This window comes from Vulpes vulpes, chromosome 9, assembly GCF_048418805.1.
Source record: "Vulpes vulpes isolate BD-2025 chromosome 9, VulVul3, whole genome shotgun sequence".
Lineage (NCBI taxonomy): Eukaryota > Metazoa > Chordata > Mammalia > Carnivora > Canidae > Vulpes > Vulpes vulpes.
In genome coordinates, this window is record NC_132788.1 from 2,988,156 (window position 1) to 3,012,894 (window position 24,739).

Below are 24,739 nucleotides of genomic sequence, written 5' to 3' on the forward strand. Positions count from 1 at the left end.
CGCCGCGCGCCGATTGGTGGAGGGCCGGGCCCGCCTCCGCGTGATTGACGGCGCCTGGGCCGCCACCGCCCCGCCGCCGCCGCCGCCGCCACTGCCGCCGCCGCTGCCGCCGCCCGCGGGCTGCGCGACCGCGACCGCGACCGCCGCCGCCCAGCCTCGGCCATGGACCTGTTCGGGGACCTGCCGGAGCCCGAGCGCTCGCCGCGCCCGGCTGTCGGTAAGCGGGGTCCGCCCGGCCGGCCGGCGAGGGGAGGGGAGGGGGGCAGGGCGGCGGCGGAGCGGGGGCCGCGCGGCCTGCCCGGCCTGCGGGGCGCTCGGGGGGGCTCGGCCGCCGCGGCCTTTGTGTGCGGGGCCCGCGCGCGCGGGGCCGGGCTGCGGGGCCGGGCTGCGGGGCCGGCGCCGGGCCTGCGGGGCGCTCCGCCGTCCTGCCCGCGCCGCCGGGCCTGCGCGCCTGGGCCTCCGCGAGCCCGGGCCCGGTGCCGCCGTCGGCCGCGTGCGCACCTGCGGGGACGCGCCGCCCCGGGGTCTCCTTCCCGAGCCCGGCCCGGGAAACTTTAAGGACGAGTTCCGATCTGCGGGCGCCCCCTCCCACCGGGCCGGGGAAGGCCTCCAGGCGGGGCTCCGAGGCTGCGTGGTCAAGGTCCCCGGGGGATTCCGACCCGCCCGCCTGCAGGAAGCGGGGGGCCGGGGGGGGCGGGCAGTACTCGGAGCCTTCGCCTGCAAAGCCAAATCTGAAAGCAAGCGATTATGATCGAAACTGGCCAGAGTTAGGGGCTGCAGGAAATGCGGGGTGCCCGGAGGAGTGAGGCTTGTCGTGCGCCCAGGAAGAGTGGGGAAGGAGGCGGTGCTGGAATTGGGCCTCTGACGCTGGGAGACTTGTGATTTGCAGAGATTCTAGGTAAGGGAACCGTCTGGGGGGTGCGGGGTTGGGGTGGGGGATGCTCAGTCCTCTGGCTTCCCCGCGCACACCGGCGTGGAGGAGGGGGTGAGCTTAAACTGCTTCTTTGAATTTGCAATTTGGTCCCACCCTTGCTCCTCCGGGCTTGGACTCCGCTTGTCCGGTGTGCTGGGCCCTTATGGGGCCATTATTCCCAGTAATGGTACCGTTGCTCTTTCCCCACTTTCCACTGTGACGGTACAGGAACAGCCGAATAACTGTCTTTGAGCCATCCACTTTCTAGATTGTTCTAGTTGTAGGTAAAAACTCCGGCTTTGTATATATATATATATATTTTTTTTTTTCTTTTCTTTTCCTCTCCCTTTATCCTGTTGATGGAGTATACCTTCTCTCTGAATATGTTTGGGATAGAATTTGGGTTTGCAGATGTGCCTGTAAACCTAGCATTTAAAGAAAAGAAGAAAAAAAAAAAAAAAACTCCCTGACTTTTTTTACCTGGAATTAATTTGCACAGGAGAAAGGCACCCTTAGAGGATACAAAATCGGACGACAACTGAGGCTTACAAGTTGGTAGTTGGCAGCTTGCCCCCAAAAGCAGTGGGGAGCATAGGGCACAGCCAACCCTGCCTGAGATGCCAGGGCAGCAGAGGGGCTCCATGGTGTTCAAACCCCCCATTCCCTGGAAAGTGGATTAGTGAACCAACCGCTCCCGGCTTGTGGGAAGAGCACCGATGATGCCGTCACAGGCCCTGCTTGGCTGAGTGTATTTTTAAAAGTAGCTTTAAAAACAAAGAAGGCATGCTTTCTGAATTTGCAAGTGACAGGAAGCTGAGCGGGATAAGTACTAACGTGAGTGTGATAGAGTTGGGGTCCACGGTTATCCTGACAGGCAGTTAGTAAAAAACCGACAAGATGTGATTTAACCTGTTAGGAGTTAAAAAAAAAAAAAAAATCATTTGGACAAGAACAGCATCTGATTTCACTATCTTGTGGAAAAAAAAAACGTGATTTTTGAAGAGCTAATTTAAATGCCATTCTTTGTTTCAGAAAATCGATATTGATTGATAAAAGTGGAGTAAAATGAAAGGAAAATAAGGTTGATTTCACAAAGTGGATGGGAAGATGAGGCAAAAACTGCACCATCATGACCCTCACGCATGACGTGCAGGTGCCACAAATTTCTGAGCTGATGCAGGGAACGATAAAAAACCTACTCCTTTTCACAGCCCCAGAGAAGAGTGTTTTTGGACATGTAATCAAACGGGTTTCAAATCTACTAACTCCCACCTTCTGTGACCATTCTGTAAAATAGGATTGCCGCCTCCTACTGTTAACGCAAGCTTTAGAGAGAGCACTGCATGCTGGGTGCTTAGCACAGGTGCTGCACATGGTCAGTGCTTAGTGGGTGCTAGTGCTTAGATGTTAGTATATGAGCTGTTAACTTTAACAGCTATTTAAAAGGGAAAAAAATACACTCTTAACTGGATTTTGTGAGTGTCCAGAGAGAGGAACTTTCACGCGTTCAGATCACATCAAGTGTATTTTGTTCTTTAATTTTTGTTTTAAATGTTCCATCTAATGTTCTTGCCTCCAAACCTCTTAATTTTTATGGTCTGAAGAAAAATGTAGAAGGAACGCGTTAATAAGTGTTTTCAGATTTTGTGCTAAATGAGTGGTTTTCACGCCAGCATTTACAGATTTGATTGTTGACTGAATCAAGTTTTTATGTGTAATGAGTCACTTAAAAGAGGAAGTACACCCCTATCAGGAATGAAACTTTTCTGCTATAGCCTAGTCCTAACTAAAAGTGCTACGTTGATGTCTTTAAGATCAACTGCTAATAATTGGTAATCCCCAAACAAGTTAAGGTGTCCTGGTTTAAAGTTGCTTTGGCAGTAAGTTGGTTTCAAGTGTTTTAGGGTGGTTCTTTCACTTACTAGGTTGATACACCACTATACTTTAAAACCAGTAGTCAGCCGTCAGGAATAAGTAAATATTGCGTGGTAGGCCATCTTCAAAATACTTCCTTCCAAAAAAAACCCCCTGGAGATCTAAATATAAAATAAAGGTTAAGATGTTAGAAGAAAAAAACAAAACACTAACTGTAAAACTTCAGAGATAAGGAAAAAAAAAACTCATGAGAAATTAAAACGGATTTAACTCATGTGAAAATAAAAATTTCTGCAGGACAAAATGCCACAAAGGCAACAGACAAAATAACTTTGTAGGGGTGCCTGGGTGGCTCAGGTGCCTCGACTTAAGTCATAATCCCAGGGTCCTGAAACAGCTCCCCATTGGGCTCCCTGCTCGGTGGGGAGTCTACTTACCCTTCTCTTTCTCTCAAATAAATAAAATCCTTAAAGAAATAATTTTGTACGCATTATGAATGATCCCTAATAAAGGAAAGGCTCATACACGTTAATAAAAAGACACCTAACCCATTTGAAATTGGCAAAGGCTGTATCCTGACAGTTTATGGAAAAAGAAATGCAAATGAGCAGCAGCCAGGACAAGTGCTTAGTTTCCTCAGTCACAGAGGAAAGGAATAGCAAATCACTAATGCACTGTGTTCACCAATCAGATTAAAAATTGGCAGCATGCTGGTGAGGATGGAGAGAAACGGCCGTTCTTACCGAGTGTGTTGGGAGTGGACACTACCACCCTTTTTGGAAACACATTTTGGCATCTATCACATTTAAACCACTCATACCCTTTGACCCAGTAGTCTAGCAGATTAAGGATATATGTCTAAGGTTGTTTACTGTGGCATCATTGTCATGTGAGAACCTGGCATCAGCCTACGTGTCCATCCCTAAGGGAATTGGACAATGAGCGGCAGTGCCTCCCACACAGAACAGTCACAGAGCTGTTGGGCCCAGACGTACTGGCCTGGAACATGCCCTGAGGGCTTACATGAACAGGGTTATATGGAGAGTGTTGTGTAGTACGCATCTGCCTTTTAAAAATTAAATTGCACATGCACAAGTACATCGGCTTAGAAGAAAGAAACACCTGTTACTTTAGTGGGGAAGTGGGCTCTTTTTCTAAGGCCTCTATAGTGTTTAGAAAAGAGGTATTGCTTTTGTAGTTGAAAAAAATACAGGTATAAAGGACAGTTAAGGCAAAATACTTATTGTACCTACCAATACATGGTATCTGTATTAGTACAGCTGACATGAATATGATCAACCCAAGAGTATTTTTCTCAGCGTGGTGTATAGCTTTCAGTAGACTTAGCTTCAGAACATGGATAGGTCAAAACAAAACTGAGACGAGGTTAATTGTAATTAAAAATTGTCTTCAGTCTTGTTTCATTCTTTATTTGGGTCTTATATTTAGAATTTGAGGGGCCTTATTCCAGAGTTTTGGGTCCTAGTCCCACTGTGTCTAATTTTTGCAGACCCAAATACTTTGGATTGCTATTTATCCAAAATGCAATGTAAGGTTCTGGCTAATCAGAAGTTTCCATTATAACATCTATCACCTACAGATTTATATTTTAAGATTTCATTTTTAGGTAATCACTACACACAGTGTAGGGCTAGAACTCACAACCCCAAGATCAAGAGTTATATGCTCTACTGATGGAGCCAGCCAGGTGCCCCACAGTTTTTGTTTTTGTTTTTAAGAATCCAAATATAAGCTATTCTAAGTGATCTTTTCAATAATGCAAAAAGTATTTCAGAGATCAACAGCCTTGGGATTATCTTTGTAGGATTGTTGGAGCAGTTGAGTGAAATGGTATGTGGAAGCAGTGTGGCACCTCGCAAGAGCATGGATGGAGACCAGGATGCCTGGATTTGACTGCCCAATCCTCACTGGCTCTCCTTCAGTTTCACCTGAGTGCCTCAGTCACCTCTTCAGAAGGGAACAGTAATAGTAGTACTCAAGGATTCAGTGCATTAGAAATGTGTAGAGCACTGGAATAGGGCCTATTTTTAAGAGCTGTTCTTAGATGTGATCAAAAAAATGAGATGATCTAGTGTTTAATTGAAATAGCACTCAGAGTATTCCAGAGCGAGTGAGAAGGAGTGGGGAGGCTCATTCGACTCAGTATGAGGAGATGAGCCACTGTCTGGGGATGGTGCTCAGATCGGGGCACTATTTCAGAGTTGTAGCCAAAGGACAGAAGCCAGGCTGGTGCTAAGCTGGAAGCTCTGGGTGAGGAATGCTTGCAAGAACTGAAAATGTATTAAAAAAAAAGAACTGAAAATGTATTACCTGGGAAGGAGGACTTCCCCCTTGGATATTGGCAGTGGAAAGACGATTTAGATGGATAGTTTAATTCGAAAATTAAACTCTGACCTGGCCCAAGTGGTGGAAAGGTTGATTGCTATTCAGGTTGGACTCCTCCCTGTGATGTTCTCTCTTCCTGTGATGTTCTCTCTTCCCAAATGCCTGGCTCTCTGGCCCCACTGAGGTGCTTGCTCTGCATCATCCCATATGCGGTTGTTGTTTGTTTAAGAATTTATTCATTCGAGGAAAAAAAAAGACTTTATTCATTTGAGAGTGTGCAGCAGGAGGGACAAGCAGACTCCCAACTGAGTCTGGAGTTGGAGCCCTCCCAACGCAGGACTAGATCTCAGGATGCCTGGATCATGACCTGAGCGACAGGCAGACTCTTAACCAACTGAGCCACCCAGGCGGCCCTCCCATACAGTTGTGAGTCTGTAGGAGAATGGGCGTTTGATGTTTACACCTACTTTGGTTTGGGTTCCTCTTGAAAGTGCCCTGCTAGAATATTAGGGATTCTTGGAGGAGGATTACAGAGTAAGTGGTCATTCTAAATGCCATTCAGTGTCCTCGTGATGCTGCTGTTTGAATACCTCCTGTAGAGTGTTTATATCACTTGTGAGAAAAATGAAAGTATTTGTAGTTATTTAGTTTGGGAAATCCTGAGGGATGACAGTATAATTTCATGGAGTAGAAATTTCCCATTTGAATTAGGGTATACAGCAGAAGAGTTACTTTTTTGTTCAATCAGGAATTTATCAGGTATTTAAGAGACTTGACTTAAAAACTCTGGAAGAAGTTTTTCCTTGGAGTTTCTAAATTTTAATTTAGATTTTTGTGTTTTTTTTTTTAATTATTATTTTTTTAAGTATGCTCCATGCCTAGTATGGAGCCCAGCGACAGACTTGAACTTATGACCCTGAGATCAAGACCTGAGCTGAGATTAAGAGTCAGACACCTGACTGACTGAACCACCCAGGCATCCCTCCTTTTTTGTTTTTAAAAGAGTAGAATTGAGGGCACCTGGATGGCTCAGTTGCTTAAGCACCCAACTCTTGATTTCGCCTCCGGTCATGGTCTGAGGGTTGTGGGATCGCCCTTTGTAGGGCTCAGCGCAGAGTCTGCTTGTACCTCTCCCTCCGTTCCTCCCACTGTGGGCATGTGCTCTCTCAATATGTTGAAATAAAGCCTTTTTTTTTTTTTTTAAAGAACTGAAGAATTGATACCCAGCTCATTTCTACATAGAGGCAAAAGGTTACTGTAGATGAGCCTTTTGGAGCATACAGTTGAACTGGTTTTTAAATGAGTCCATTTCTATACTTGAGCTCTAAGGAACAAGAAGTGGGGCAAACTTCATAGGATGGGCCTGCGCATGCCTGCATCTTCAGCCCTTTGTTTCCCCCCATGTTCCTGTGTACCAATTCATATATTTAATAGCTGAAATAGAAATTTTGGGGAAAGCTTGGAGAATAAGGAATGGTGGTTAGATTTTATGTGGAAAGGGATAATTGAGTATAAAACTTTGCTTTATATTTTTGTGTATGTTTGTACTATGTATATTTATGTTTATACACACCAAAAGAGGGTGTAAACCTTGAGGTTTTTATTTATTTATTTTTAAGATTTTACTTATTTGGGAGGGAGAGAGAGCATGAGCAGGGGGTGGGGCAGAGGGAGAGGGAGAAGCAGGCTCCCCTCTGAGCAGGGAGCTGGACGATGTGGGGCTCCATCCCAAGACCCTGAGATCATGACTTGAGCCGAAGGCAGACACTTCACCGACTGAGCCACCCAGGAGCCCTGGTCTTCAGGTTTTTAGATTTAAAAATTCCCCTGGCTTTCTCCTGAGTTTATCTTGGAGTATCTGAAATTCCTCATTTTCTCCATAGGTAGTAATTGAAGTGGGCACTGTGCCGGGGATGCTACATCCACACAGATTTGCTTCCATCAGCCTCTCACCTTCTCTGTGCTCATTTGTTTGAGATCCTCGTGGGTGGTTTGTTCAGAATGCTCTTAAAATCCAACTTTTAATACCATAGATCTTTGGTCAGGCAGAGAGACCTCGGTCTCTGACTTTTTGTCTTGAGGGACCAAATAATTGTTTTCTTGCTCTAGAATCAGTATTTTTCCCCCCCCAGGATTCATTTTTTTGAAAAAATTTTTCGATGTTTGTTACTTGCAGGAGGGAAATTATGGAGAAAAATACTTGTTTTTCTCAAAATACCCAGTGACCCTTCAGATGCCTTTGTGTCGTCTTTCACTACGTTTATGTTAACTCTAACTGTTGGAAGCAAATGTTCATACTAAGTAGCTGCCAAGAAAATACTTTTTTAGAATTTTGTCCAAGAAGGAGGAGAAAATTTGAATTTAATAGCAAACATCTTAAAAGACCTCCCCCTTTGAACACCTGCCCTGGCTGGTGACCAAATGCTTTTTAAGCAGGCGCTCTGTGTTCTAGGCAAAGAAGCTCAGAAAGGACCTCTGCTTTTTGATGACCTGCCTCCGGCCAGCAGTACTGACTCAGGTACAGTCTTCAGGCTCTCCCAGGTGTGTGTCAACGTGTCATCCTGGGGTTGTAGTTGTCTGAATCTTTCTCCCTTTCCCCCATTTTCAACACACAGATGTTTTAGGTGTTGGACTGTCTTAAGTTTTGAATCCATGGCATCAGGTAAGGCAGAAAAATCTGCTAGTCGCTAGCCCTGAGAAACTGCGTTAAAGTGTTGAGCAGTTTTCTCTGGTTCATTTGAGTGTTTATTTTACTAGCTGAAATAAGACTTAACTCTTTCAGGCAGATTTTTGTTTCCTTTGAATTGAGAGGACCTTTAAATAAAATAGGTTCAAGATCTTATTTACCGAGGTATGAGTTGCCATTGGATTGACACGAGAACTTTTGAGTTTATTTCAATGACCTGCATAGGTGTCCTGGTGGGATGGATTCTGAAACTTAAGCCTCACCCAGGTTTTGTGGGCTCACTAAATGTTCTGCTGTGTTTCAGGGTCAGGGGGACCTTTGCTTTTTGATGATCTCCCACCAGCCAGCAGTGGCGATTCAGGTAAGTGGTAGGGAAAAAAATTCAGGGTGCTGATGGAAATAGTGCATAAAAATTTTATTCTTATGTAAAATGTATTTATTAATAGATTTTTAATAGGGTTTAGTATGACAGTATAGCATGAGATTTATTAAAATAAATACATAGATACCATCAGGTGGAAGCAAAAAGAATACCTGCATCAGTTTTTGGTAATTATTTTTTACTTGGGGCTCAACCTCTCGCAAATAACTTTAAAAATTAAGAATTTAGTCATTTTGAACTTTGTTATTGATGTTAAAAAAAAAAAAAACCAGAGTCTGCCTCTTCCACTGTCTGTTCCTGACAGTCTTAAATATATTCAGCAGAAGTATCTAAATATATGAAATAGTTAAAATATATTTAATATCCCTGAATCTGTAAATAAGGATGGTATTGTCTTTCATGACACGTACATTAAAAAAAATTCTGATTTTTTTTTTTTTTTTAATTCTGATCTTTAGAAAATAAATCTGAATGACACTGGTTTAGTGACTGGCACAGACCCTGTGCAGGAATTTTCTTGAAAGTCAAGGCTTTAGTTGATTATTTTTAGTCAGTCCTTATACTTCTCTTTATTGATTGGATTTTGTTTTTGTGAAGCCTATAAACATTGGTTCCACCTGTTTCCATAACATCCCAGTTAGGTAGAGGGAAGTTCCAGGTAGGTAGAGGGGAAAACAGGAGGTTCCTGTCTGTTGTCACAGTGATGGATCTGTTCATCCATGTGGACACACTGGGAGCTTCTCACAGGGAATTCCCCCGGTAGGGGCAGGGCAGGAGGTGCAGGATGGGAGTGTAAGGGGGAGACAGGGGGAATGCAGGCTATTTTCATATGCAGTTCTCTTCCGGTGTAAGAACCTTCTTTATGTCATTAAGTGGAATACGTGCTGTCTTTCTTTCTTTTTTTTTTTTTTTTAATTTTTTTATTTTTAAAATTTTTTTTTAATTTTTTATTTATTTATGATAGAGAGAGAGAGAGAGAGGCAGAGACACAGGCGGAGGGAGAAGCAGGCTCCATGCACCGGGAGCCTGATGTGGGATTCGATCCCGGGTCTCCAGGATCGCGCCCTGGGCCAAAGGCAGGCGCCAAACCGCTGCGCCACCCAGGGATCCCTCTTTCTTTCTTTCTTTCTTTCTTTCTTTCTTTCTTTCTTTCTTTCTTTCTTTCTTTCTTTCTTTCTTTCTTTCTTTCTTTCTTTCTTTCTTTCTTTCTTTCTTTCTTTCTTTCTTTCTTTCTTTCTTTCTTCTTTTCTTTTCTTTTCTTTTCTTTTCTTTTCTTTTCTTTTCTTTTCTTTTCTTTTCTTTTCTTTTTTTTAAGATTTTATTTATTTATTCATGAGAGACACGGTGGGGGGTGGGGGCGCAGAGAGGCAGAGAGAGAAGCAGCTTCATGCAGGGAGCCTGATGTGGAATCCCGGGACTCCAGGATCATGCCCCAGGCCGAAGGCAAGCACTCAGCCACTGGGCCACCCAGGGATCCCCACATGCTACCTTTCAAGTAGATTTTTTTTTTTTAATTACATAAAAATCATCAGGATTAGTCTAGATTGTCTAAATTAAATTAGTAAAAGTTCCTGTATTTATAAAAAGTTATTATAATCATCTTGCATAAGAATTCTCAGGTTTTCAGGGCTGTGTATCCATACTAAAGCAGTACAGCATTCTCACAGAGTTAAGCCTAAAGCCTTCCCAATAAAGGCAGTATCCTTTTTTTTTTTTTTTTTTTTTTAATTTAAAGATTGTTTGTTTATTTGAGAGAGAGCATGAGTTGAGGAGATGGGCAGAGGGAGAAACAGACTCCCTGCTGAGCAGGGAGCCTGATGGGGACTCGATCCCAGGACTCAGATCATGACTTGAGCCCAAGAAGATGCTTCACCAACTGAGCCACCCAGGACAGTATTCTTATAATGAAAGTTAATGTGAAAGTTAACGTGTGCAAACAGGGCTCCTAACAGATTTAACACAAGACGGTAAATGTACCGTAGCTATGCCTTAGTTCTTCACAGGGCAAAAGACAGTCAACTAGTAACAACATAGAAGATTTCAGCACCATTATTAATGAGCTTGATTTTTTTGGCTATAGAATCTAACCTTGCATCCAATATATTGGATTTCTTGAGAAGACATAGTCACTATTTGCAAAAATCGACTACATTCTAGGCCATAAAGTAAGTGCCATGAGGAATCGATTTCATATACAGACCATATTCTCTGACTACGTTGTAATTCAATCAGGAGTCAACAACAAAGCTATAAAAAGGTCTCTGTTTTGCAAGTTAAAAGAGAGGAAGATTGTTTTACATACATACTGGGAAAGCAGGAACAAACAGTAAGTGACAGGAGGCCACTAGAGAGGCCTCTGGGGGAAAGTATGGGAACATCCGTGAACTTTTCTCAGTTAATGTGCCTGATTATGTGGGACAGGACATGTGTGTTATGTCCTACTGTTGCAGACACCTGTCCTTTTGCAAGTAATTGACTTTTCTTGAGGGCAGGGACATTTTCTTCCCTTTTTCCTCAGTGCCCAGAAATGTCTGGCAAAGAATAGTTGAATAACGGTTGCCTGCTTTTGTACTGAAATGCAGAGGATACTTAGAGCCCTTTATCATGACGGTGGCTGCCATTTTTTGGATACATGATGAACCAGGCACCATGATAAATGCTTTACACACCTGTCCCCGTCGGCTTTAAAGCCACCTTCTGAGATGACAGTACCCTCCCTGTGTCACAGATGAAGAAACTGAGGCTGGAAGGTTGAGTAGCTTGCCTTGAGGGCACACCTCTCTGAGCAGCAGAGCTGAGATAAAATGAGACTTTTCTCCTTCCGAAACGGGTGCACACTGCAGGTGCCCCTAGCGTTGTTTGCAGTACACATTCATCCCTCTGCAAGCGTGAATGGGTTTAGCAGTCGTGTTTTGCCTTTCATGATACCAGGAGTTCTCAAAGCCTGACATTGACCTCATTTTAACCCCCTTTTGGGATGTACTATTTTTTGACTTGTTTAGGATGTGTCACTTGGCAGATCTTGGAAACTTCCCTGTTTGTAAATGAGAGCCTGTGGATATGAGACATCATATGCATGCTGCAGCCCCAATGACATGGGCTCTGTGTTTTACCACAGAGAGCCCTCCCTTGCAAGTCCCGTCACAGTTGGTCTGGGCAGGACCTGGATCTTACCCTGTGGTGCCACGCCCCCTCCTCCCGTGAGGGCCCTGAGCACACGCCCCCCCCCCCCCCCTTCAAAGTCAGAGCAGTGACCACTGTGCCTGCCTCTCTGCCCGCGCTCGCGCACCACGTTCTGTTGTCTCTTGGGTTGGGGTGGAGTTTGGGCTGCCAGGGACTGTTTCTACCCATCTACAGCTGTGGCTCTGTCTGGCTTTTCTTTGTGTCTAGGTCCTCTTGACACATCGATGTCCCAGACGGTAAAGAGTGAAGGGAAAGGAGCAAAGAGAAAAGCTTCTGAAGAAGAGAAGAATGGCAGTGAAGAGCTTGTGGAAAAGAAAGTTTGTAAAGGTTTTCAGACAGTTTGAAAACAAATGTATTAGACTTCATATTTTAAAACAACCCAGAGCAAAGTTGAGCTCCGCTTTCTGATTTGTGGCGCTTCCTTTTTGTGTCTCTGTTTGAGAAGCTGGTGGGGCTTTCTCTTTGCAAACAGATTTCCAAGTTTACTCATGCTTCCTCTCTTTCCTTTCCCTGTTCATCCTTGACCCTACCTTTGGTCAGACATGAAACCTGCATTTGTTCCTCAGGGGTGAAAACACTGAGGTTGTTTGACTTGACCATCTCTAACTGTTCTGTTATTTTGCACCCGCTTTCTCCCAGGCTCCCTCTCTGTTCACAGCATGTGGACAAGCACTTTGAATTCTGTGGTTAGCTTAGCAGGCAACTTCCCAAGAGAGAGCCTGAGGTTAGAAAGAGCAGTCGAAATTTGTCATCAGCTTTGTAACTTGTCAGTAGAGAAGATCAGTGAAAGAGAGGTGGCTGTGGATGTTCACTCTGTACCAGGCCACTTTCTCCTGTGCCCCCAGAGATCTGAGACAAAAGCCATAGGCACACTGGCCTGGCAGGTGTGCGACAGGGTTATTACTATTACTAGCTCAGTGTAAGGGCAGGTCTTCACCTTGTCGCTGCCCATTGGATCAAAAGCACTGTGCCCTACCAGCAACGGCTCTGTGAAAAGTGTCCACTTTAGTATTTACATGGCCCTAGGGTGTCTGAAAATGAGTTTAGCCTAGCCATTAAATACAAATAGGCTGCTGTGCCTCCAGTGGGCTCCTTTATCCTTCTCTTCCTTGGAGTAGAAGTACCTATCTTATCATTGGCTCAAATTCTTTACCAGCCTCAGGCACAGAAATCAATATTTTCAGATGTCCAACAGGGCATTTCAGATAAACTCTACTTCCTGGCATTTCCCTCAACTAGGCTGGTACAGAATTCCTTGCCCCGGTTCAGGATGACAGCACATTCCTTGCTCTGGTACTTTGACTTAATGCCTTAGCCAGAGTTGTTTGTACTAGTGTGCTGCCCTCTGCTGCCTCCTCTTCATTGTTGAGCTTTGGAGACTGTCCTTGTCCAACAGTGGTCTGATTTTAGTCAGAGGCGTGCAGCTAGGGATGTAGCAGGCTCCAGGGGTACAGCTTATTTATGTGCGCAATTAGGACGTGACTGAGTGAAACAGCCAGAGTTCCCTCTCATTTGCTCTGGGGCTAGGGCTTCTGGAGGGAAGAGCACAGTTTTGTATTGGCTTTTTGTTTTGTTTTCCTTAGCCTCCTCAGTGATCTTTGGTTTGAAAGGCTATGTGGCGGAGCGGAAGGGTGAGCGGGAGGAGATGCAGGACGCCCACGTCATCCTGAACGACATCACGGAGGAATGTAGGCCCCCATCGTCCCTCATGTGAGTGTCCATGCTCCAGCAAGCCTGCTTGGCATAAGTCTCTGTCGTGACTGGAGGTTTGGACCGTACTCAGTTTGTATTCATTAGAAAGCATGTCATTTCACTGGGACCCGCTGGGTTCGGTGTCAGTAGTTCTCAGAAGGGGTTGATTTTGCACAGGACTTCCCCTCCTTGGCATTTTTGGGTGTCAGGTGGAGGGGTGTGCCACTGACATCTCCTGGGGGGGGGGTGCTCAGGATGCTGCTAAATGTCCCACAGTGTGTAGAACAGCCCCACAGAAGAGAACTGTGCAGCCCCAGGTGTCATTCCTGCTGAAGTTGAGAAAACTGTTAATGGGAGAGGACTCTCCACCTTGTGGGTCTTTGGGGTGTGGTGTTCTTCATCAGTATCTGAAGAGCCTCCAGCAGGGAGTATTCTTATTCTGTGAGCCAGTAGGTAGAGTGGGAAGCTGCTAATTACAGCCGCTTGTGGGAATCAAGGATTGCTGGTATAATAGGGCCCCGAAAGAACAAAAAGCAGAAATGGCGTCAGGGAGAAGAAAACCAGTGAAAAATTTCCTGCAACTGTACAAACTCAAGTGAAGCCTTTGAATAAGCTGTGTTAGGCATGGAGGAAGACAACCAGAAGGTAGGACATGAAGGTCTGTCCTACCCAGGTAGGTTAGCATGCGTTATATATTCACGTACAGTAACGTGTGTGCTACACAGTTACATAGTGTATACCCCAGCAGGTCTCCATAATCACACAATCAGTAAGTTACGTTCATTAACTGACAGTAGTTGGTCATCAGCATACAGTGTGCTGGAGCCTGCAGGATACCTGGTCATGTGTGGAGGTGACTGTTGTTAGGCTGCCACTGCTCACCTGGAGTATGCTTCGGAGTTACTTTAGAAGCCAGGAAAGGGACTGGTAAAGAGCCCCAGGGGAGTGGATCTAATGGGATCCCTAAACCACCCCCAGCAAGTACCATGCGTGTAAGAGAACTGTTCTGGCTTAGGAACCAGGTGAGGTTTTTCTCTCATGGCACATGTCTCTGTTGAAAAGGAACTTGAAACATGTTTAAAAAAGCAACTGTGGGATAAATGTCATTTCTCATAGGCATTTTTATTCTTCTCAGAACAGTTCAAATCATTAATAGCATTTATTTCATACATGCACATTTTCTGGCAGAGTTTGGAAGGGGAAAAGGGATGAGTGGTAAAATGGACCTCCAGAATTAAATGTTGAATCAGTCTAACAATTCTGGAATTACCCTCTGCTCTCCTAGAGGTTTTTCTTTGTCTTGGATCAGTAATTGTTTATCGATTTGTTAGCATTTAAAACTAAATCTGATTTAAATAGAAAAAAGCTCTCATCTTCACTGAAAGTTCAGTTCATAGGTCTTGATTTATGCAAAAAAAAAATGTGAGTCTTTAACTTCGTTTTATTTTTAAGATGTTTTAATTTTTATTTTTAAGTAATCTCTATATTCAACATGGGATTCAAATCCACAACCCTGAGATCAAAGAGTTGCGTGTTCTTCTGACTGAGCCAGCCGGGCACCCCAATTTTTGTGAGCGCTAAACCGCTGTGCCACCCAGGGATCCCTGTGATTTTTTTAAATTAAAAGTTAAAAATGTGGGTCTGCTGGCTGACTCAGTCGGTGGAGCATGTAACTCTTGATCTCAAGATTGTGAGTTGAAGCCCCATTTTGGGTGTAGAGTTTACTCAAGTAAATAAATTTTTAAAAATGAGAATACCATGAAAGTTATTTCAACATTTGTCTCTGTTAATGCTGTGTCTTTTTTTCATTTGTGACAGTGTGGTGTCTTACCAGAGGATATCCTTTGTCTCATTAATGCTCATTGTTTGAGATCAGATTTATAGGCCTTGGGGCACCTGGGTGGCTCAGTCAGTGAAGCGTCTACCTTTGGCTCAGGTCATGATCTCAGAGTCCTGGGATCAGGTCCCACATCTGGCTCCTTGGTCATCGGGCAGCCTGCTTCTCCCTCTCCCTCTGTCACTCCCCCTGCGTGTGGGTTCATGCGTGTACTCACTCTCATAAGTAAATAAAATATTTTAAAAAAAATTTAAAGGCCTTAGTGGAGAGGGGGAATCTTTGTGAAAATCTCTAACCATCGGTTCATTCTTCCAGTACTCGGGTTTCATATTTTGCTGTTTTTGATGGACATGGAGGAATCCGAGCCTCAAAATTTGCTGCACAGAATCTGCATCAGAACTTAATCAGGAAATTTCCTAAAGGTGTGATGAGAACAGAATCGGTTTGTGTTTGTCTTGGTGTTTGTCGTCTGTGTAACTTGGGGAGACGAGCCATGTGGGAGAGTCCCCAGTGGTCTCTGAAGGTGGGGCCGGGGGGAATGGGTCCCGACGTGAGCAGGTGGTGGACGTGCAGGGTGCTGGCACAGGACTTCTGTCCTCGTGGTGGCACCTTGCGTGGAATGTCTGTGTGTGAGGAGGCTGCTAGGTGGACCCTGCCTCGCCAGTGAGGACGTAAAGATGTTCTTGGTCATGGAACAAAAACAAAATGGCAGCAAGAGCAGAATTTCCTCTTAAGAATGTGTTGTCTTGTTCCTTCTGTGATAGGAGATGTAATCAGTGTAGAGAAAACCGTGAAGAGATGCCTTTTGGACACTTTTAAGCATACTGATGAAGAGTTCCTTAAACAAGCTTCAAGCCAGTAAGTGTGGCCCCATAAAGACGTGTGAGTGGTGTCTGTGTGTCTATGTGTGGTTTTCCTTAAACACAACTTAGGTCTTCTGGCAGTTTAATACAGTGCTCACTGTCTGAAAAGTACCTAGCTTGAGTAAGCTCTCGTAACTGTTAACTAGATCTGAAACGGTCTGAAGTTATCAAACCTTCCATGTTGAAGCATAAAAGACACTGAGCAGTCAGCTCTGGAAGTGAGTCTCGACATTGGTGGCCTGTTGGTGGTGACTATACTTCTGATGTGTCTCTCTCCAGGAAGCCTGCCTGGAAAGATGGCTCCACTGCCACGTGTGTTCTGGCCGTAGACAACATTCTGTATATCGCCAACCTGGGAGATAGTCGGGTACGTGGCTCTGGAGCTCCCTGAGAGAGCGGCACACTCCCCGGGCGGCCCCTCGGCCAGCACGGGCGCAGCAGGATGGGAGTGCTGGCTGGGTTGAAGTCTGTGTGCGTGTGGGGCTACTACTGGCCCTTCTGCAGAGTCCACTATCTGGGTGGGGGACCAGCAGCCACGCACGCTTAAGGCAGTTTGTTCTCTGGCACGCTTAGGCCCTGTGAAGTGTGTGTACACTTTGTCTCGGTGCTGTGGGCCATCGGTCTGCAAATCTCAAATATTTTTCAGCTGCGTCTTTCCGACCTCAGACAATAATAAATGTAAAGGATTTACCCTTGCCCCTGAAAATCATTGTGATTTCAGAAAGTCAAAAGTAGCTGGAGAAGTGCTAGGTGATGTGCCATTTGTCCAGAGCCCAGGCCACTTGGCCAAGAGAGGAAAACTCAGGTCTGTTTGCCGCTGGTGACCCCGTGTTCCAGCCAAGTTGTGGAGAATGATGTAAAGCTGGAGGGTGACACCCTACATCCTGGCTCCCCTCATCACCCCCCTTCAGACCTGACCTTCATTTCTGTTGCCACGTTGAGCGAGCCTCGGGCTTTGTCAGCAGTCACAGTGACGAAGTGACCTTTCCCACTTTTCAGGGGCCATCTGCAGACCTGCTGTCCCCACCCACATCTTATTAGAGTGACTTATAAATAAATGTCAGCAGTGAAATCACAGGTAGTCCCTGTGCCTAGTGGGTCTTTATTCTGGTGATTTTCTGGTGGACGATCCTGGGTGCACGTGTTTAGACTAACAAATAACATGAGGAATACCAGGGGGGAAAGAAAAACTCTGGAGTCCGATCCATGATTGTATCCTGGCTCTGCTCCGTGACTAGTGTCAGGGCCTCGACTTCCTCCTCTGTAAGACTGAGGTTTTCCCAGAAGTGCCCACAGGACAGATGTGGCGGTGGGAGAGCACAGAGGTGCACTTGGTCAGCATACCCGCCTGCCCCCATCTTTGCCTCCCCTAGACTCATGGAATAGTGCCACTTGGAGGGGCTCTGATGCTCATCAGGTGGCTGCCTTCTGTGTCCCAGGTGAGGAGACAGCAGCCCACGGTGGGGGAGCCGCTGGCTATGCTCAGCCAGTGGTGCTGTCCCCAGACTTGAGATGCAGACCAGCCAGGGCTTCTCTCCTTGACTCCTGTGACACTTGCCGTGACATTTCTTGATCCTCCGAACTGGTGTTTGTCAACAGGAGACTAAATCTGAAATTCCATTGTTAAAGCTTTGTCTTTACCTGGTAACTTTGAATTTCGTGACTGTCGTAATCTCCATGTTCCCAGGCAATCCTGTGCCGCTTTAATGAGGAGAGTCAGAAGCATGCAGCCTTAAGCCTCAGCAAGGAGCATAATCCCACACAGTACGAAGAGCGAATGAGAATACAGAAGGCTGGAGGAAACGTCAGGTGACGGGGACTGGCGGGCACCCCAGGGGAGGAGGGCCGGCCCCTGTAAGAGTGGCTGTGGGACCTCTGAGGGTAGAGTCTTCCATGTTACGCAGTCTGCAGTGAGATGGGACGGTTCGAGGTCTAACCTGGGGAAGCAGGTGAATGGATGTTGCAGGATTTCACATTATGTCCAAGTGGCAGCAGAAGAGAGTCCCAGAAACATGGCTCCCTGCATTCGCAGAAGAGGCGGCCTGCCTCAAATCCAAGTTCTCCATTTGCAACATTTTCTCTGTGCATAGGAACCTTCTTAAATGCTATTCATTTGTCACAACTGAATAAGCTACAGTTTTAGGCAAATTCTCCAGAGAGAAAATCTGAAGTGCTGAAGACAGTAGCTCTTTGTAGCGCGTGCAGACCGTCTCTGGGCTTCCTGGCACAGAGGGCCCTGCTTAGCCGGCTCTGTGTGCGGCCCCGTCTCACCTCCGGACGTCTCTGACGGCCACATGCCTGCCCTGGTTTAGACGTGCCGGGCCTCTAAGGTAGCTGACCCAGGCTAACGTCTTCTGTACCGTAGGAGAATTGCACTTCAAGGACATTGCACTAGGAGTATGGCCACAGTGTCTTCTGGGTCATTTTATAGTTTGGCCATTCGGGTGTCATGTTCTGTTGGGACGAGTGAGCAGTAAGGTAGCCACGTGAGACCGCACTTGCTTGTCCTTGGAAACAGCTTCTCCCCCGTGGTCCATTGTTGCTGCTCCAGGCGGTTCTGGCCAGTGGTGCCGGCGGCTCCCTGGAAAGCAGGCAGGACTCTTGGAGTTTGTTCAGAAGTTTCTCATAGCTTTACAATTCTGCTTTCGCCTGAGCTCTGTGAAAAGATTTTGACATTGACCATCCTGTGGCCGACAGTAGGGTCGGCTGTGTGGCAGCTACTGTTTGCCAGTCCACACTAACCACAAGCGGGGGGGGGAGGGGGGTTGCCTCAGAGACGTGCTTTGACCGCCTGGCTTTGGATGGGCCCCTCACGGCGCTCTGAGCCCCAGGGCCGGGCTCTGGTCCATCCCTCGCCAGAGGCCAGGGCGGCCAGCCTGCTTGGTCTTTGCCTCCACACTCTCCCACTTGGATTATTAAAACAATCGTCTGAAAATTTTTCAACAAAAAATTTGAAAGAGTGAAACATTACCCTACCAACAGCCTAGGTTCAATAGTTAACAGTTTGTCCTGTTTGTGTGGGTGCGTGAGGCAGCCTGCGTGAAGTGAAGCTGGGCCCGCAGACGCAACCCCCCAGGAGAGGATGACTGGCGGTTGGATTCTCCCTGGCCTCGCCTAGATCCCTGCTCCCCCACCTGCTCTGCGGGGTCTTTGTCTGAACCCAGCCTCCGGCCTGCTTCCATGTACCTGGCCTTGCGCCCTGCATGGCTCGGCCGGGGGTGGAGGCTTGTGGTGGTGCAGGGCCACCGGTGTCCCATCTCCCTGCAGTCTCTCAGGAAAAGTTGCTAGCGTGTGTTTCCTCTCCTCCGGAAGCCAGGCTGGAACACTCGGGCACAGCGTGGGTCAGCTTGCCCATCGAGCTCCGAATTACATGTGGCTTCTCCTGGGTCCATGGTTCTGTGGGCTCCTGTTCTCCACAGTCCCTCCAGCGGTGCGGGGCCCACTGGGTGTGGGACTCTGCCGGGAAACAGAGGAAAGCAGCTTTCCTTCCTCAGCTCGGGAGTTGTCCTGTGCTTTCTGTACAGAGTTGCTGGCATTAGTGGGTCTTTGGGACCCGCCACTCAGTCTTGAAACAAGGCAGGTTCATGACTCGGGTGGGGGTCCACACCCAGTACCTCCGCGCTTGGTGTCTGAACACTGAAGAGGCACTTTGTTGGCTTGTGCTTTGTGCTGCTTCCTGAATGGCCCTCACGAGGCCGAGACACACACATACACACACTCTTCAGCTCTGCTCCTCTGTGCTCTGAACCCCTCTTGCTGTTCGCCCCAATGATTGTACTCGAGAAGATTGCTCGGCTGTCCACAGGTGCCAGCAGGTCCATCTGATGACTCAGCTGTGCCCACCGGGAGGGTGACGGGCCACAGTGAAGAGCTGGCGGCCAGGCTGGATTCTGACTCCCATGCAGTCGCTGGGACCAGTGAGGCATTTCCTGCCACACCCATCCATCCATCTAGCCTTTCTAGTGCTCCTGTTCCCTTGGGAAACCTCCACAGAGCCCCCATGAACAGCTTTGGGGTTTGCTGAGCACTCTTGTGTCCCTCGTGTGCCTTCTGTGGCTTAGACGTGACGGTCTGAGGGCCTGGGAGCTTGCAGCTGCCTGAGGTTGCAGAGCATGCAGGCCCACCTGAATTGTTCTTGGTGGCATCGGGGCTCCTCCTGCTGAGAGAACTCTGGTGACATGCAGTCCTCTTTATAGGTCGCCTCCCATCTGTGGATGTCTCATTTAAACATAGAAGAGGTAAAAGTTCAACATACAGAATATTGCAGCTAATACAGTTTAAAGTAAATCCTACCCCATAGCCCAGGTGAAGAAAACCTGCTTTGGAATCTGGGAATAGTCACTTTCAGGTGTTTTCCAAGTTTGATTAGGTGTGAACACAAACTGTCTTCTATTCCAGCTGTTGGTAGTCCTGGCTACATGCTCAAATCACCGAAAGGAGCTTTCGGGTAAAAACAAAACCAGGTCCCAACCCAGGCCTGTCAAGTCCAACTTGGCTGTGGGCAGATGAGCAGGTCAGGCTGGGTGCTGCCCCGTGCCAGCCGGAGGCTGGGCTGTTCTGTCAGGGTGCCCTGGGCTGAGGTGTCCAGGACGGCGCAGATATTCATGATCTAGAGCAGTGAAGATTGAGCATAAGACACGCAGCCGTCTCTGAGGCCGAGAGAGGGCAGTGCTGGCTAATAACGCAGATGTCACAGGCTCCATCTTTCGCTCTGCTTTTGAGATCAAATTGTAAGGACTGTGAACCCATGATCTGTCAGATGGAGTCTTTGTTTTTCCCATCATTTTAGGGACGGTCGTGTCTTGGGTGTGCTGGAGGTGTCCCGCTCCATCGGGGATGGGCAGTACAAGCGCTGTGGGGTCACTTCTGTGCCAGATATCAGACGCTGCCAGCTGACCCCCAATGACAGGTAACATCACCGTACCACAGGCACAGGTGTGCGTAACACGTGGTCTCTTCTTGACTTCTGGTTTGTATTCTGACTCTGGATAGGGTGGGGGTGGCCCCGTGAGGGGCACTCCCTGGGCCTGGTGGTGCAGGGATGGCCAGACTGGTTTATGCTGTAGGGGGCTCCCCAGTCAGGTGAGTGAGCACACATGTGAGTGGGTGATTCCAGCACCATATGTCAGGGGAGCACGAGGTGCTCTGGAAGGCTCGGGCCATATCCCTGGGCCTCTGGCAGAGGGAAGCCATGAAGGACGGTATGCCCCACTGCCAGGTGGATGCCAGTCCTGGAGAGTGACGGAGGAGTGACAGCAGGCAGCTCTGGGGACAGGTTGTGAAGGTCCTGAGCTCCATGCTGAGGAGTTTGACTTTTAGCACATGATTGGTGGAGAACCAGGGGTGGCGTTGAAGCAGAGCCGGGCTAAGTGGAGAAAGAGGTGGCCACGGTAAGCTGCCTGCAGAGATGGCACCATGCCTGGCCACAGCCAGGGCAGCCCTCAGTGAGGAGTTGTGGAAGGTTGGGGTGGGTGGGGTGGGGAGGCTCATGAGGAGCCCCTGCCAGTCCTGCTCTCTGCTGTGCTGCCTCCGCATGGCCCTGCCCATTCCACCCCTCCCCGGTCTCCACTCCTGCCTCTGTGCAGACGCTGTTCACCTGCTCACCGTGGGGTCTTGGGAGGCTTCCACCAGCCCCTCTGGTTTTCTGAACCATGCCCCAGGCCCCTGTTGTGCGTGCTGTGCAGATTCCCCTGCTCTGGGTTGTAGCCGTGGGTTAGTGTAATGGGTCACTTGGGTCACTCAGGGTCCTCACCACACTGGAGGGGGCAGGAGAGGCCCCCTCGGCCTTGTGCCTGCTGGGTTCCAGGCACACCATGTGATCAGCGAGGACAGAGTACCCCGTCAGAGAAGGAAGAGCAAGACCTGGGTGTTGGAGCAAAAATGATGCCTCAGCGCTGTGGGGAAGCTCACCTCCAGTCCTCCGTGGTTCACCAGGACTTCCCTGGGAGCCCAGAGGAGAGGCTCGAAAGGGAGCTAATCCTCCTGTGGAGGTAGCCAGCGTCTGCCCTGGGGTCTTGGACTCTCACAGAGTGTTCCTGAGGGTTGTGAGGGCCCCAGGTCTACATGGTCACGTGGTGTTGGAAACGCAGTGTGGATTTGCCACAACACCTCATGTTTTTATTCCTGATTTTCCTTGATTTCGTCTAAGAACATCTTGGGTTAATAATCCATCATCATATGTTGATGAACAGAAGGGTAGTTCAGTTTTGATGGGTAATACCACAGCTGTAAAAAAAATTTTTTTGAAGTAGACTCCACACCCAACATGGAGCCCAACATGGGGCTTGAACTCAGGACCCTGAGTTCAAGACTGAGCTGAGATCAAGAGTTGGGCACCCAGGTGCTTGGTTGTTTTTTTTTTGTTTTTTTTTTCTCCATACTTGTAAATGTTTTTAAGTAGTTTTCAATTTCTGTTGTAAGAGTTAAATTGGTTTTTAAAAAAAAATCTTGGCTGGGGCACCAGCCAGCTTGATTTGAGCTCAGGTTGTGATCTCAGGGTTGTGGGATTGAGCTCCGCATCAGGCTCTGCACTCAGCATGGAGTCTGACCCTCCCTCCTTCCCTCCTGCCCCCACTCAAGCAAGCTTGTGCTCTCTCTCTCAAAGAATAAAGTTCCTTAGCCTTTGAGCATCTCGACAAGTATTTATTTTATCTCTGTCACCAAACCATTTTATAACGTTTGCTGCCACGGCCCAGTTATATTTCTTGTCTATGTCGTAGGTTCATTCTGCTGGCCTGTGACGGCCTCTTCAAGGTCTTCACCCCAGAAGAAGCCGTGAACTTCATCCTGTCCTGCCTGGAGGTAAGAGAGCTAACCAGCGCATGCCAGCTGTGCAGCTGCGCTCGGGTTCTGGAACGAAGGTGTCCCCCGGGCCACTTTGCCAGTGTGAACCTCACGTGTGCTGCCTGCCCTGATGGCAGCCGGGGAGCAGCCCCTCCTCAAGGAGATGGCATCTCAGAGGGTGACCGGGATCTCCCGCTGACCGGTGCCCCTTCCTGCCCGGTAGGATGAAAAGATCCAGAGCCGGGAAGGGAAGCCCACAGTGGATGCCCGCTACGAAGCTGCCTGCAACAGGCTGGCCAACAAGGCGGTGCAGCGGGGCTCTGCGGACAACGTCACCGTGATGGTGGTGCGGATAGGGTCCCCATGAGGGCTGGCGGGGCAGCGAGGGCGCAGCAGGGCCGGGAGCGCGGCATGGTATTGACTTCACAGGTTCATCGTGTGTGTGCACATTCTGTGTGTTTCGTGTACTCCTGTGGGACTCCCATGGTTGTAAATAAAGGTTTCTTTTTTTTTTTTTTTTCTAGTGTATTATTTTATCACATTTGAGCAATTCTTGAGCCTTCAGAGGTTGCATTTGTTTTTGAATGTGCTGTGGGTCTTTCTGTGTTAAACCATCGTTGGCATCTTGGATTGGCCTGAAACAGTGACCCACAGGCCGCCTGGTGTGCAGGGTTTTGTAGTTCATGAGCACCTTACCTGTACTGTCTCACCCTTGAAGTGACCCTGGCAGGGGAAGTGGCATTTTGCAGGGAGGAGACCGAGGTAGGAAGCTGCCCAGACAGGCTGTCAGAGCCCTCTGGCTCTTCTCAGTTCTCTGTGTGAAAGAAGGCCCACCAGTGTCACGCAGCAGAAAGCGAGGCTTAGCTGGGGGAATGGACAGGTGCACAAAGGTACCGTCCTCTAGAGTAGCGTGTCTCCGGCAGGGCCTCCCAGAACAAGGGGACCCAAGGCCTCTGGAGTGCTGGATGTCCCGGGACTCACACCCAGATGCCCTGTATGCAAAGCACACAGTCTCCGGTCTGAGCAGTCAGGCTGCCGTTCGGAACAGCCTCTGAAGTCCAGCTCCCCGTTTAGGATTGGGCGTTCTGTTGGCCCTGTGCTGGGCTGGTGTCGCTCTTCGCCAGGACACTTGAAAGAAGGACCTTTCTGGCAAAGATGTTCAAAAATGCATAACTAGCCTGTTGATGAGAATAGTATTTCTCAAGACCTGGTATAAAACAGGTCATGTGATCACTGTAATCGTATGTTAGGAAGGCAGCTCTTGGGCCTCGGGTCGGTGTCTGCCTCAGGATGATGTAAGTTTCTAAAACCTTGCCTGGGAAGCGGCAGTTTGGTAACGCTCCCTGGCCCCCACCCAGCGCGCGCCTTATCGCCCCTTCAGCTCCGTGGAGCCCGTGTCCCCGCCACAAGTGCCCCGGGAACCTTTGGAGCACACCCTTCCCCAGAGAGTGTGGAGGGCCAGGCTCCATCCCTGATGCTGCCGTAAGGTGTGGCTCCCACGAAGAGAGGACCCAGCATCCCAGAGCCGGGACACAGGACGGTTGATTCGGTCAGCATCCCCCCCCCCCCCCCCCCCCAGCAAGCCAGATGCCGGTGTGCCTCACGCACCCCTAATTCCCAGAGCTGAGAGCGGCTTAGTGCAGAGGCTTCCCTGGCGGTCCAGGGGCCCCCCTGGGGCTGAAGGCCACCCTCCACCTCCCTCCCCAAGTTCACTGCTTGCCGTCCTCAGTGGGCCTGGCCGAAATGATTAAGATCCGTTATTTTAAGATCTGCTGTTTGTTTTATAACTCTATATAGTCACATAGCACAAGAATTCTAAAGTACTTGAGCCATCTCGTCGAGTTATATATATAAATACATTCCACCCGGCAATATTATACGATAAATACTGGAACAGATTGTGCTGTAACACGCTTAGGTTGAGAAAAGGAAAGATGTGTGGCTTTTTCAAGGGTAAAAGAGAACTTCTCTGAAGTATCTGCGCCCGCTGGGTGCAGAGTAAAATCCAGAGAAGGGTGTGGCCCCAGCCCTTATCAGAGTGCGAGGGGAGGCAGGACACAGGCCAGCGCTTCCTGGTAGGGTGGGTACCAGCCCTACTGAGAATCGCACCGGGCCTGCCAAGGGCACCCCGTGGCTGTTCTACGTGTAGGGCGCCCGGGGCCCCCTGGCTGGAAGGGCT

General features: G+C 48.3%; 1 protein-coding gene across 4 annotated transcripts; it reads left to right on the forward strand.

Annotated features, from left to right (window-relative positions):
• Positions 1-65: 65 nt before the first annotated feature.
• On the forward strand, positions 66-23,078 carry ILKAP (ILK associated serine/threonine phosphatase). 4 transcript variants are annotated; one of them, XM_072719020.1, is made up of 12 exons: positions 66-217; positions 7,587-7,652; positions 8,125-8,181; positions 11,593-11,712; positions 12,969-13,095; positions 15,230-15,336; positions 15,679-15,772; positions 16,057-16,144; positions 17,465-17,586; positions 20,567-20,686; positions 22,497-22,578; positions 22,784-23,078. In XM_072719020.1, the coding sequence occupies exons 1-12, from the start codon at positions 163-165 to the stop codon at positions 22,925-22,927; spliced, it is 1,182 nt and encodes a 393-aa protein (XP_072575121.1). In that variant the 5' UTR covers positions 66-162; the 3' UTR covers positions 22,928-23,078. The 4 variants fall into 4 exon arrangements, with proteins under 4 accessions (XP_072575121.1, XP_072575122.1, XP_072575124.1 ...); XM_072719021.1 differs by having other exon boundaries at positions 68-217; positions 7,587-7,675; XM_072719023.1 differs by lacking the exon at positions 66-217 and adding an exon at positions 617-898 and having other exon boundaries at positions 7,587-7,675.
• The last annotated feature ends 1,661 nt before the right edge of the window (positions 23,079-24,739 follow it).

Excerpts from the sequence above, each read along its gene's own strand:
- ILKAP (XM_072719020.1), top strand. The coding sequence starts at position 163 with ATGGACCTGTTCGGGGACCTGCCGGAGCCCGAGCGCTCGCCGCGCCCG. Across the intron at positions 13,096-15,229 it reads AGGCCCCCATCGTCCCTCAT|TACTCGGGTTTCATATTTTG; the intron begins GTGAGTGTCCAT and ends TCATTCTTCCAG. Across the intron at positions 15,773-16,056 it reads CTTAAACAAGCTTCAAGCCA|GAAGCCTGCCTGGAAAGATG; the intron begins GTAAGTGTGGCC and ends GTCTCTCTCCAG.